Source organism: Accipiter gentilis, chromosome Z, assembly GCF_929443795.1.
Source record: "Accipiter gentilis chromosome Z, bAccGen1.1, whole genome shotgun sequence".
In the NCBI taxonomy this organism is placed as follows: Eukaryota; Metazoa; Chordata; class Aves; order Accipitriformes; family Accipitridae; genus Astur; species Astur gentilis.
In genome coordinates, this window is record NC_064919.1 from 64,023,258 (window position 1) to 64,035,414 (window position 12,157).

At 46.3% G+C, this 12,157-nt stretch overlaps 1 protein-coding gene across 10 annotated transcripts in view; it reads right to left on the reverse strand.

The window, feature by feature from the left end:
* Positions 1–12,157, reverse strand: part of MAST4 (microtubule associated serine/threonine kinase family member 4) — a 312,156-nt gene that overhangs the window by 75,442 nt on the left and 224,557 nt on the right. For all 10 annotated transcript variants that reach the window (XM_049796540.1, XM_049796539.1, XM_049796541.1 and 7 more), the window contains one exon: positions 11,237–11,325. In XM_049796540.1, the coding sequence (XP_049652497.1) occupies positions 11,237–11,325 (89 nt within the window). The remainder of the gene's footprint in view (positions 1–11,236; positions 11,326–12,157) is intronic.

The window sequence follows — 12,157 nt, forward strand, 5'->3', positions numbered from 1 at the left end:
AAAGTGGCCTCAGAGATCTCCCTTCCAATCTCTTATCTTGAAGCAAATGTGACTATTTTAAAACAGAAGATAGGCCCTGGCAGGGCAATCGGATGCTGGCCTGACATGCCAAGCCCAAGTTCAGATAACCTTCCAAGACATGAAAAGACAATAAACTGTTATTTTGAAGCATATGGACAGAAATAATTTACAATTTATAATTTCTGGCCTAAAATGCTGTTAAGTATACATCACTATGTCCATGCATATTAAAATAAGTCCCAAACTTGCATTTCCAATCACATTGGAAAGAGAACCACAAGACAGACTTCTACTTGAACCAGGACCCAGCTGCCTGACAGACAAATGTGTTCTGACTCTTTATGCTAAAAATAGCTCATCTTCCTACTGAAGTACTACAAAGGATCTGTAAAGCACTACCTCTTCTCGCTCCAGAACCAGAAGAAAATTCTGTATTTTGAACAGGGTCCCTGAAATCCCCAAGGAATGTGGAAGGTAAGAGAAGGGACTAGAGCATAGTAAAGTTGAACTCTCAGAGCCTCCATGTCTTCATCAGTGCTTTTGATTTTTTTGAAGACTCACAGAAGCATGCTAGGCTTTTTCTAAAAGGGGAAGCAATGTAGTGAAGACAGACACAACAGAAACTAAGAAGAGAAAAGTGGAAAGAGAATAACTCTGAATGCATGAATAAAGATGCTGAGAAGACGAAACAGGACTTAAGAAGCTAGGAAAGCTGACAGTCTCGATCTCTCCAACGTCCATATTCTGCATAAACTTACTAGTATGGATTTGCCAAAAATGCATGTTATTACCACGCTTCAGCCAAGGATAGTCTAATGAATAAACCTGTTTTCAGTGAATGCGAACACTAATACTTTGCTGCACATTTAGCTGGCTCTATCCTCCTCTAGGATTGGAAACTATTTTCTTTCACTCTCCCTCTTGTGCTTCTATTGTTTCCTCCTCCAACAGCAAACACTAATAAGAAAGACGTGAATGAGCGTCCTGGGTTCAGCTGGGATAGTTAATTTTTACAGGAACCTGGGAGGTGGGGGCATAGCCGGGGCAGCTGACCTGAACTAGCCAAGGAGCTATTCCATACCATGGGCCATCATGCTCAGTATATAAATGGGGAGCGGGCCGGGGGGTGGTCTCTGTTTTCGGTGGGGGAAGTGGCGGAGCGTCGGGTCCCGGGTGGTGAGCAGTGCCACTGTGCATCACTCTTTTTGTATACTTTTTTTTTCATTAGTGCCGTTGTTGTTGTTGTAATCTCTTCGTGTTTGTCCCAGTAAACTGCCTTTATCTCAACCCTCGAGGTTCCAGTTTCTTTTTCTTTTTTTCTCTCCTCCGTCTCCTCCCCATCCCACCGGAGGGGGGCGGAGGAGTGAGCGAGCGGCTGCCTGGTCCTTTGTTACCGGCCGGGCTGAAACCACGACAGTCCTTTTTGGCGCCCAACGTGGGGCAGAAGGGTTGAGATAACGACAGATCTGGCCAGAGCGTGTTGAAACAAATTTGCCAAACGCATTTCTTAGATATATAGATGTTAGTCACAATGTTGTTTCATTTGTTTACATGGTGGCGTTTTGTAAGCTCTTATATGCTCTATGTATTGCCTGTAGTTGCGTATCTCATCTCTGGGAGAGTGATTGGGATTATCATTTTGCTGTACTGGGCAATGTCGACTTATGAAATGATTACATCACTGGTCATGAGGTTAAGCTGGTATCTATATGAGGCAGTGATATCATTTCCATACTTTGGGCGCCTTCTGTCGGATTTTATTGGTAATTACACCCAATCCATGGGGAAATTAGGGGGGGATACCTCCCCCCGTCCGTTCACCTCCCTTTTCTCCTTCCGACTAATTACAACAGCTTTTGAGAATTTTGAATATCCTTGGGATGCGCAAGCCAGTGTGCTGTTAGTGCTATGCCTCCTGAATATGTTTCGGGTCTTCTTTAGGGCTACAAAAAGGCTCTTTTAGAGTACCACTCAGAGATCTCCCCCAAAGCTGGATACTCATGGGTGGCACGGCATGTGGGAGCATATGGGCAAGTATCTAGAGAACTTCTCACCGCCAGTGACTTGGAAGTTCACTCCCGAACAACTACAGAACCCTTATGAAGTGACAGAATATTTGAAAGAAAAATGCTGTGGCTATTCCAAAGACATACAACTCGCCTCACTGTGCTGGGCCCTGGCCAGTATCTACCAAACACTGCTTGATACTAGGCAGCACCCGCAGGGAGAAAAGATGGAAAACAGAACAACAGACACCGTGGCTGCCCCCACCCCGACAACAAGCACCGTGGCTGCCCCCACCCTGACAACAGGTACCGTGACTACCCCTACCCCGGTGACAGACACTTCAGCTAAACCAGAGAACCAGCCTGTGCCAGTATCAGTCGCCCCTGTACAGAAAAAGAAACACACAAAGAAATCAGTTCGCTTAGCGAGAGATGAAGATGAACCAGGGTCATCGCGAGAACGGGAGGTAGAGGCAGAACCTGAAATAATTACCCGATCTCTATCCATGAGTGAGTTGCGTGACATGCGAAAAGATTTTAGCCGCCACCCAGGTGAGCACATTGTTACCTGGCTGCTCCGATGCTGGGATAGCGGGGCTAGTAGTGTGGAATTAGAGGGTAAGGAAGCCAAGCAGCTGGGATCTCTGTCTAGGGAAGGGGGCATCGACAAGGCGATTGGGAGAAAAACACAAGTCCTCAGCCTCTGGAGGCGACTTTTGTTAGGTGTAAAGGAAAGATACCCCTTCAGGGATGAAGTTACATGTCACCAAGGCAAGTGGACCACCATGGAGAGAGGTATTCAGTACCTGAGAGAATTAGCCGTGCTGGAGGTGATTTACAATGATCCAGAAAATGCGCAGTCACCCACAGATCCAGATGAAGTCCAATGCACACAACCCATGTGGCAGAAGTTTCTACAAAGTGCACCACCAACCTATGCCAACTCATTGGCAGTACTGTCCTGGAGAGAAGGCTATGGACAAACGGTGGATGAATTGGCTGTCCAACTCCGGCAATACGAAGGGAGTCTCTCTTCCTCCCTACGGGCCTGTGTCTCAGCTGTAGAGGAGTTGTCCCGAGAGTTCCAGCAATTCAAAGTGGATCTGTCCTCCTCACCTGTACAGGCCCGCATCGCAGTTATTGGGAGTAAGCGTTCCTCTGCCCAAGAGAGAGGAGAGAGAAAGTACACTCGACGGGCTAACCTGTGGTTTTACCTGCGTGACCATGGAGAGGACATGAGGAAGTGGGATGGAAAACCCACTTCAGTCTTGGATGCACGGGTACAGGAGTTGCGAGAAAAAGCAACCAGAAAAGAGAATTCTTCTTGGAAAACTGCTGCTCCAGTTTCCCGTGAGCAGTCCCCCAGACGCAGTAGATGGGCTGATCTCATTTCTGATCCCCTTGAAGGGACTTCTGATTTACGTGTGCAGAAAGTGAGTAACGGATATTCTAACCAGGATTAGAGGGGCCCTGCCTCCAGCCAGGTGGAGGAGAGGGACAACCGAGTCTACTGGACAGTGTGGATTCGATGGCCTGGCACATCAGACCCACAGGAATATAAGGCTCTAGTGGACACTGGTGCACAATGTACCCTAATGCCATCTAGTTATAAAGGGGCAGAACCCATCTGTATCTCTGGTGTGACAGGGGGATCCCAAGAGCTAACCGTATTGGAAGCTGAAATGAGTCTAACCGGGAATGAGTGGCATAAACACCCCATTGCGACTGGCCCAGAGGCCCCGTGCATCCTTGGTATAGATTATCTCAGGAGGGGGTATTTCAAGGACCCAAAAGGGTACCGTTGGGCCTTTGGTATAGCTGCATTGAAGACGGAGGAGACTGAACAGCTGTCTACCCTGCCGGGTCTCTCCCAAGACCCTTCGGTTGTGGGGTTGCTGAAGGTTGAAGAACAACAGGTGCCAATTGCTACCACGACGGTGCACCGGCGACAATATCGCACCAACAGAGACTCCCTGATCCCAATCCATAAGCTGATTTGCCAACTGGAGAGCCAAGGAGTGATCAGCAAGACTCACTCACCCTTTAATAGTCCCATATGGCCCGTGCAGAAATCCAATGGGGAATGGCGACTAACAGTAGATTATCATGGGCTGAATGAAGTCACGCCACCGCTGAGCACTGCTGTGCCAGATATGTTAGAGCTTCAATATGAACTGGAATCAAAGGCAGCTAAGTGGTATGCCAGAATTGACATTGCTAATGCATTTTTCTCCATTCCTTTGGCAGCGGAGTGCAGGCCTCAGTTTGCTTTCACTTGGAGGGGTGTCCAGTACACCTGGAATCGACTGCCCCAGGGGTGGAAACACAGCCCCACCATTTGTCATGGACTGATCCAGGCTGCACTAGAAAAAGGTGAAGCTCCAGAGCACCTGCAATATATTGATGACATCATCGTATGGGGCAACACGGCAGAAGAAGTTTTTGAGAAAGGGAAGAAAATAATCCAAATCCTTTTGAAGGCTGGTTTTGCCATAAAAGAAAGTAAGGTCAAGGGACCTGCGCAGGAGATCCAGTTCTTAGGAGTAAAATGGCAAGATGGGCGTCGTCAGATCCCTGTGGACGTCATGAACAAAATAGCAGCTATGTCCTCACCGACTAATAAAAAGGAAACACAGGCTTTCTTAGGTGTTGTGGGTTTTTGGAGAATGCATATTCCAAATTACAGTCAAATTGTAAGCCCTCTCTACCAAGTTACTCGGAAGAAGAACGATTTTAAATGGGGGCCTGAGCAACGACAAGCCTTTGAACAGATTAAGCAGGAGATTGTTCACGCAGTAGCTCTTGGGCCAGTCCGGACAGGACAAGATATTAAAAATATGCTCTACACTGCAGCTGGGGAGAATGGCCCTACCTGGAGCCTTTGGCAGAAAGCACCTGGGGAGACCCGTGGCCGACCTCTGGGGTTTTGGAGTCGGGGATATCGAGGATCTGAGGCTCGCTATACTCCAACTGAAAAAGAGATCTTGGCAGCATATGAAGGAGTTCGAGCCGCCTCAGAAGTGGTTGGTACTGAAACACAGCTCTTCTTAGCACCTCGACTGCCAGTGCTGGGCTGGATGTTCAAAGGGAAAGTTTCCTCTACGCATCACACGACTGACGCCACGTGGAGTAAGTGGATCGCACTGATCACACAGCAAGCTCGCATAGGAAACCCCAGTCGCCCAGGAATGTTAGAAGTGATCACGGACTGGCCAGAAGGCAAAGATTTTGGAATGTCGCCAGAGAAAGAGGTGACACGGGCCGAAGAAGCCCCACTGTATAATAAACTGCCAGAAAATGAGAGGCAATATGCCCTGTTCACTGATGGGTCCTGTCGCATTGTGGGAAAACATCGAAGGTGGAAGGCTGCTGTATGGAGTCCTACACGACTAGTCGCAGAAACTGCTGAAGGAGAAGGTGAATCGAGTCAGTTTGCAGAGGTGAAAGCCATCCAGCTAGCGTTAGACATTGCTGAAAGAAAAGTGGCCAGTGCTCTATCTCTATACTGACTCATGGATGGTGGCAAATGCCCTATGGGGGTGGCTACAGCAATGGAAGAAGGGCAATTGGCAGCCCATCTGGGCTGCCGCACTGTGGCAAGATATCGCTGTTCGGATAGAGAAGCTAGTGATAAAAGTACGTCACGTAGATGCTCATGTACCCAAGAGTCGAGCCACTGAAGAACATCAAAACAACCACCAGGCAGATCAGGCCGCCAAGATTGAAGTGTCTCAGGTGGACCTGGACTGGCAACATAGGGGTGAGCTATTTATGGCTCAGTGGGCCCACGATACCTCAGGCCATCAGGGAAGAGATGCAACATATAGATGGGCTCGAGATCGAGGGGTGGACTTGACCATGGACACTATCGCACAGGTCATCCATGAATGTGAAACATGTGCTGCAATTAAGCAAGCCAAGCGGCAAAAACCCCCGTCGCATGGAGGGCGATGGCTGAAATATAAACAGTGGGAGGCCTGGCAGATTGACTATATCACACTCCCACGAACACGCCAAGGCAAGTGCCATGTGCTTACAATGGTGGAAGCAACCACTGGGTGGCTGGAAACATACCCTGTGTCCCATGCCACTGCCCAGAACACTATCCTGGGCCTTGAAGAGAAAATTTTATGGCAACACAGCACCCCAGAAAGAATCGAGTCGGACAACGGGACTCACTTCCGAAACAACCTCGTAGACACCTGGGCCAAAGAACATGGCATTGAGTGGGTATATCACATCCCTTATCATGCATCAGCCTCCGGAAAAATTGAACGGTACAATGGACTGCTGAAAACTACATTGAGAGCGATGGGGGGTGGAACTTTCAAGCATTGGGATACACATTTAACAAAAGCCACCTGGTTAGTTAATACTAGAGGATCCGCCAATCGGGCTGGCCCCGCCCAACCAAGAGTTCCACATACTGTAGAAGGGGATAAAGTCCCTGTAGTGCGCATGAGGAGTATGTTAGGAAAGACAGTCTGGGTTAGTCCTCCCTCAAGCAGAAGCAAACCCATTCAAGGGGTTGTTTTTGCTCAAGGACCTGGGTACACCTGGTGGGTGATGCAGAAGGATGGGGAGGTTCGATGTGTACCTCAGGGAGATTTGATTTTGGGAGAGAATAGCCAGTGAATTGGGCTGTATGATATTTAACTGCTAAATAACCTGCCAATGCATGTCATTGTATCTATGGTGTCTATATGCCATATCAAGGGTATTATTGTGAGAATTATCCAAATGACTACAGGATGGACTGTTGAAACTGAGCCAAGTACAACAGCGATAGAACTTGAACTGGCACCCACCAATTTCCTCAAGATCAACATCTTCGACCTGCAGACCAGGGGCATGAGTTGCACCAAATGTACTAGCCACAAGTTCCAGAGGCAGCGTACTACAACCCAACATCTCACACCATCTCTCTCTTATCCTGAAGAACTGTTACAACAGATAGAGCCCCAAAATCGATGGACACATTAGAGGGATAGCCCATAGGCTAAAGGAACACCATGTGTGTGTGTGCGAGGTCAGGGGGTGGAGTCCATATACTTATATATAAGACAAGGAAAGTTGTAGTGGTTGATTGGGGAAAAAAAAAAAAGTAAAATCTGGGTATGATGTAGATGGTATAGAATAAGGGGTGGATAATGTCCTGGGTTCAGCTGGGATAGAGTTAATTTTTACAGGAACCTGGGAGGTGGGGGCATAGCCGGGGCAGCTGACCTGAACTAGCCAAGGAGCTATTCCATACCATGTGACATCCTGCCCAGTATATAAATGGGGAGCGGGCCGGGGGGTGGTCTCTGTTTTCGGTGGGGGAAGTGGCGGAGCGTTGGGTCCCGGGTGGTGAGCAGTTGCACTGTGCATCACTCTTTTTGTATACTTTTTTTTTTTCATTAGTGCCGTTGTTGTTGTTGTAATCTCTTTGTGTTTGTCCCAGTAAACTGCCTTTATCTCAACCCTCGAGGTTCCAGTTTCTTTTCCTTTTCTCTCCTCCGTCTCCTCCCCATCCCACCGGAGGGGGGCGGAGGAGTGAGCGAGCGGCTGCGTGGTCCTTTGTTACCGGCCGGGCTGAAACAACGACAATGAGTTAAAAAGGGTCATCTCCAGTCCTTCTGAGACTTGGAGCTTGTAGTACATGCTCCTGGCAGAAGGTCTGGTACAGGCTGCAAAATAAACACAATACAGAGAACTTTTCTAGTAGAATCTCACCATTCCCAGCTACTTTCCAGGCATAGTCAAAAAGACCCTAAACTCATCTAGCTGGACAGGAGATTATACCAGGTTCTCTCAATGGAGTCAAGGAGGCCTCTGACTTGGCGCAATCCCTCCCAGCCAAGGACTGCCAAGAGGAATAAACCCAGCAGGCCGTACACCACTCACACTGTCTCTTGTCACATCCCTCTACTGCACTTCACAAGAAACCAGGCCTCCAGCACAGGCCACCACAGAGAGCAGGGAGGTGAGCTGAGTGTGCAGATGCCAGTGCAGGTAAGACCTGGTGGCTCTGACCACACAAAAATACAAGCATCACTAAAAATCCACAATGTCTCTTAAGACCAAGGTTACCAAGAATTCACATACATTAAAGACTTGACACACTGAACCCCTTCTGTATATGTAGATGAAAATTTGTAACTTATGTGGCTTTGCTGTGCTTTTAACCCCAAAATTTGCATCTCTATTTGCATGAATTACGATGCCATTCACAGTGATTCAAAGTACAAGTTTAAAAAAGAAAATATTTTTTTGCTTATCAATTCAATTCCAGGCAGTATCTTACTGATCACTACACAAAGCAGAAAACCTGTCAAGGGTGACTGGGAGCACACTTTAACTTCAAATTGCCCTTTCAGGGCACTAGTCTAGGCACACTAGCCAGCTGAGCTAAAAGCCAACGACTGTGCAAATATTTACTGTACTTAACTATACATAGAGGCAAGCTAATAACAGACCTGGCCATCCACATGCAAATTTTCATCACATATATGGTATTTCCTAGAGCTGCTAAAGTGTTTGGCACACATACCTTGGGAGAATGTATTAGCGTTAAGAGAACGTACTGTAATACTGAAGTTGCCAAATTTCCACAATAGGTTTTTGAATACACAGTACATACTACTTAAGTAAAAGAACTGCTTACACTCAACCTGTCTTAATCCTTATAGTATTAGTTTTCTACCTTCAGAGCCACTTGTCAACAGCTGTGACATCAGCAATATTACTCCTTTCACAGTTTGAGAAATCGATTCAAAAAAGATGAAGCAACTTGCCAAAAGCAGGAGCCCACTGCCAGACAGGAACTCTTCGGCATTTATCAAATACACAACCTATATTCAGGTCCCACGTAATGTGTGCTGGTCACTCCATACTCATGAAGCCTGGCAGGCATTGTTGGTCTAAGACTGTGATGGGTTGACCCTGGCTGGATGCCAGGTGCCCACCAAAGCCACTCTATCACTCCCCCCTCCTCAGCTGGACAGGGCAGAGAAAATATAACAAAGGGCTCATGGGTCGAGATAAGGACAAGAGAGATCAGTCACCAATTACCGTCACAGGCAAAACAGACTCAACTTGGGGAAAATTAACTCAATTTATTACCAATCAACCAGAGTAGGGTAATGAAAAATAAAACCAAATCTCAGAACACCTTCCCTCCACCCCTCCCTTCTTCCCGGGCACAACTTCACTCCAGGATTCTCTACCAACCCCTCCCAGCGGCACAGGGGCATGGGGTTTATGGTCATCACATGTTATTTTCTGCTGCTTCATCCTCCTCAGGGGGAGGGCTCATCACACTCTTCCCCTGCTCCAGCGTGGGGTCCCTCCCACGGGAGACAGTCCTCCACAAACTTTTCCAACATGGGTCCTTCCTACAGACTGCCGTTCTCCACAAACTGCTCCAGCATGGGTCCTTTCCACAGTGTGCAGTACTTCAGGAGCACACTGCTCCAGCGTGGGTGCCCCATGGGGTCACAAGGAGCAGAATACCTGCTCCTTGGGCTCCTCTCTCCACAGATCTGCAGGTCCTGCCAGGAACCTGCTTCAGCACGGGGTTCCTATGGGGTCACAGCCTCCTTCGGAAACCCACCTGCTCCAGTGTGGGGTCCTCCACGGGCTGCAGGTGGATTTCTGCTCCACCACGGACCTCCATGGACTGCAGGGGGACAGCCTGCCTCACCATGGTCTTCCCCACGGGCTACAGGGGAATCTCTGCTCCAGCGCCTGGAGCATCTCCTCCCCCTCCTTCTTCACTGAACTTGGTTGTTTCCCTTACATGTTCTCACTCCTCTCTCTGGCGGCTGTTTTTTTTCTCTCTGTCCCAACTTTTTTTCCTTCTTAAAAACGTTATCACAGAGGCATTACCACTATCGCTGATTGGCTCGGCCTTGGCTGGTGGCGGGTCCGTCCCAGAGCCGGCTGGCATGCACTCTCTCGAACACGGGAGAAGCTTCCAGCAGCTTCTTACAGAAGCCACCCCTGTAACACACACACACACACCCCCACTACCAAAACCTTGCCACACAAAACCAATACAAAGACATCGGTTTCCAAATGGGTGGTATAGTCACTCATAGCAGCAGACATGCTAGTTCTTACAGCAAGCATTGCTATTGCTTTCATCAAGTCAGCACAGCACAACTAAAGCCTTTTTCTACAATGACCACAGATTCTGTGTTCCAAATGGCAATTTCTGCATCTGGGAGACCCAGAGAGGGATCCCAAACATTCCAACATTTCATTTTTCAGTTTTTAAAACTGCACTGTTTTTTTCTTTGTTTGCTTGTTTTAAATGCTCTGCTGCCCTGAACTCTTCACAAATCTTCGAGTTGTGGTTAACTGGTTGTGATAACCTGCTGCTCAGAGTGAAAACCACCACCACATTTTTTCTAATAATGTTGCTTCCACAAGAGAACTGGAGATGCCTTACTAAACTCACCATCCTCTTCAAAAATTCAACTGAAACTCTGCACCTTCTCCTTTAGCATCCATTGGAGAACAGTTCTCCAAAGTATTCAGCATCATGCCTACACAAGGATTGGTGTGGGGCTTTCATTTAGGCGTGTAGTTTACAGCCAAAAAACATAAATAGACAATAAAACTCTGAGGAAATGTGTTTTGATATGCTAAAAATATTCCTTTTTAAAATGAAGATAATCATTATCAATGTAATATTTATTTATGGTCTTTCATTCAATCTTTAAGTGCTTCAGGTGCTTTAGAAGCAAAACAAAATGATCATCAATTTATTGCTGTGTAAGTGAAGGACAGAAATTTCCAGCAATGTGCCTAACACCACAAATCCTAGGGAGCAAAAGCACTTAGGAATAGAACGTAATACCCTACCAGCGACTCCACTACCTTTACCTTGTATGCAAGCTATTTTATAACCTTTTCACACTGAACTTGGCCCAGAAAGGGAAGGGGATGGGGGGGAAGAAATTACATCAGAATGTCAGAATGCAAGGTGGGGAAATAAAAAATAGCTACATGATCCATGTTAGGTGTTTCTGGACTGCTTCTTATCATAACAGAGGATTTATGGATCTAAACATAACAAATTTGGATGGAATGATATGCAACTTTTTGATACTACAAACAGTGGAAAGAAGAGTAGTGGCATAGAGAATGTGTCTGTTTTCCCTTCCTCACATAAACATTTTAAGAATTTAATAATAGCAGTAGCAGCATAGTTATAAAATCACCTGCATGAGCTGAGAGTGGTGAATGAGGTCGAGGCAGAGCTGAAGACTGGCCATTGCCCATCAAACTCTTCCTGTTGCTTGTTCTACAACTGTGGGCAAGAAGAGAGGAAAGACAACATCAGAAATACAGTATGTACCGAATATGGACATTTTGAGATTCTGCTACTTTGTTCCTTTACTTCCCAGTCTCCTATTAAAAATCAGAGTGATTGTTTTTGTAGGCATGTCCAGGAAGCCTAAGATCATACTGGATAATGGCAAAGACAGCAGTTTCCAAAGAAAATACACCATGGATACTTTTCAAGCTTGCACGTTTGCTATTCTGTGCAAAGACCAGCACCCCCCTGTAGAGTCATTTACAAAATGTTCTTCCCTGACTGCAGCTCGTTTCTCTGCCATATACTTTTTATAATACATAAAAATATACAAGCATAATGTGAAAAACAGTCTCAAGCTTAGAATCGCCATTCAAGGATTAAACCTATTTCTGTTGCATGGACCGTAGCGCCAAATCACATGCTACAAAGAGCAATGATTTATCAATCTGAGAATGCTACAATAATTATAAACCTAATTATTGAGATAAATTTCACATCTGTGCCTTTTGTCAATGGAACAGATGATGCCTAAGAAGATGAATGCATTTTTTTACTCATGCATTTTTCATCTGCAAAGCCACCAATTTCCCATATCACAAGATCATTAGGCGAGATAAATAGTAAATTAACGCATCTATTAAACTTGGGAAAGGAGATATTTTTCTTGAATACATCATACAGTTTTTAAATATTTTTAGGGAAAATTGTTTTTCTTTCTTCCTCTTTCTACTATAATAAATATTCTTACAAACATAAATACCCAATACTGCAAACATTCATGCACAAGGAAAAGAGTATCTTGAAGTCAAAGAAACCATAACTA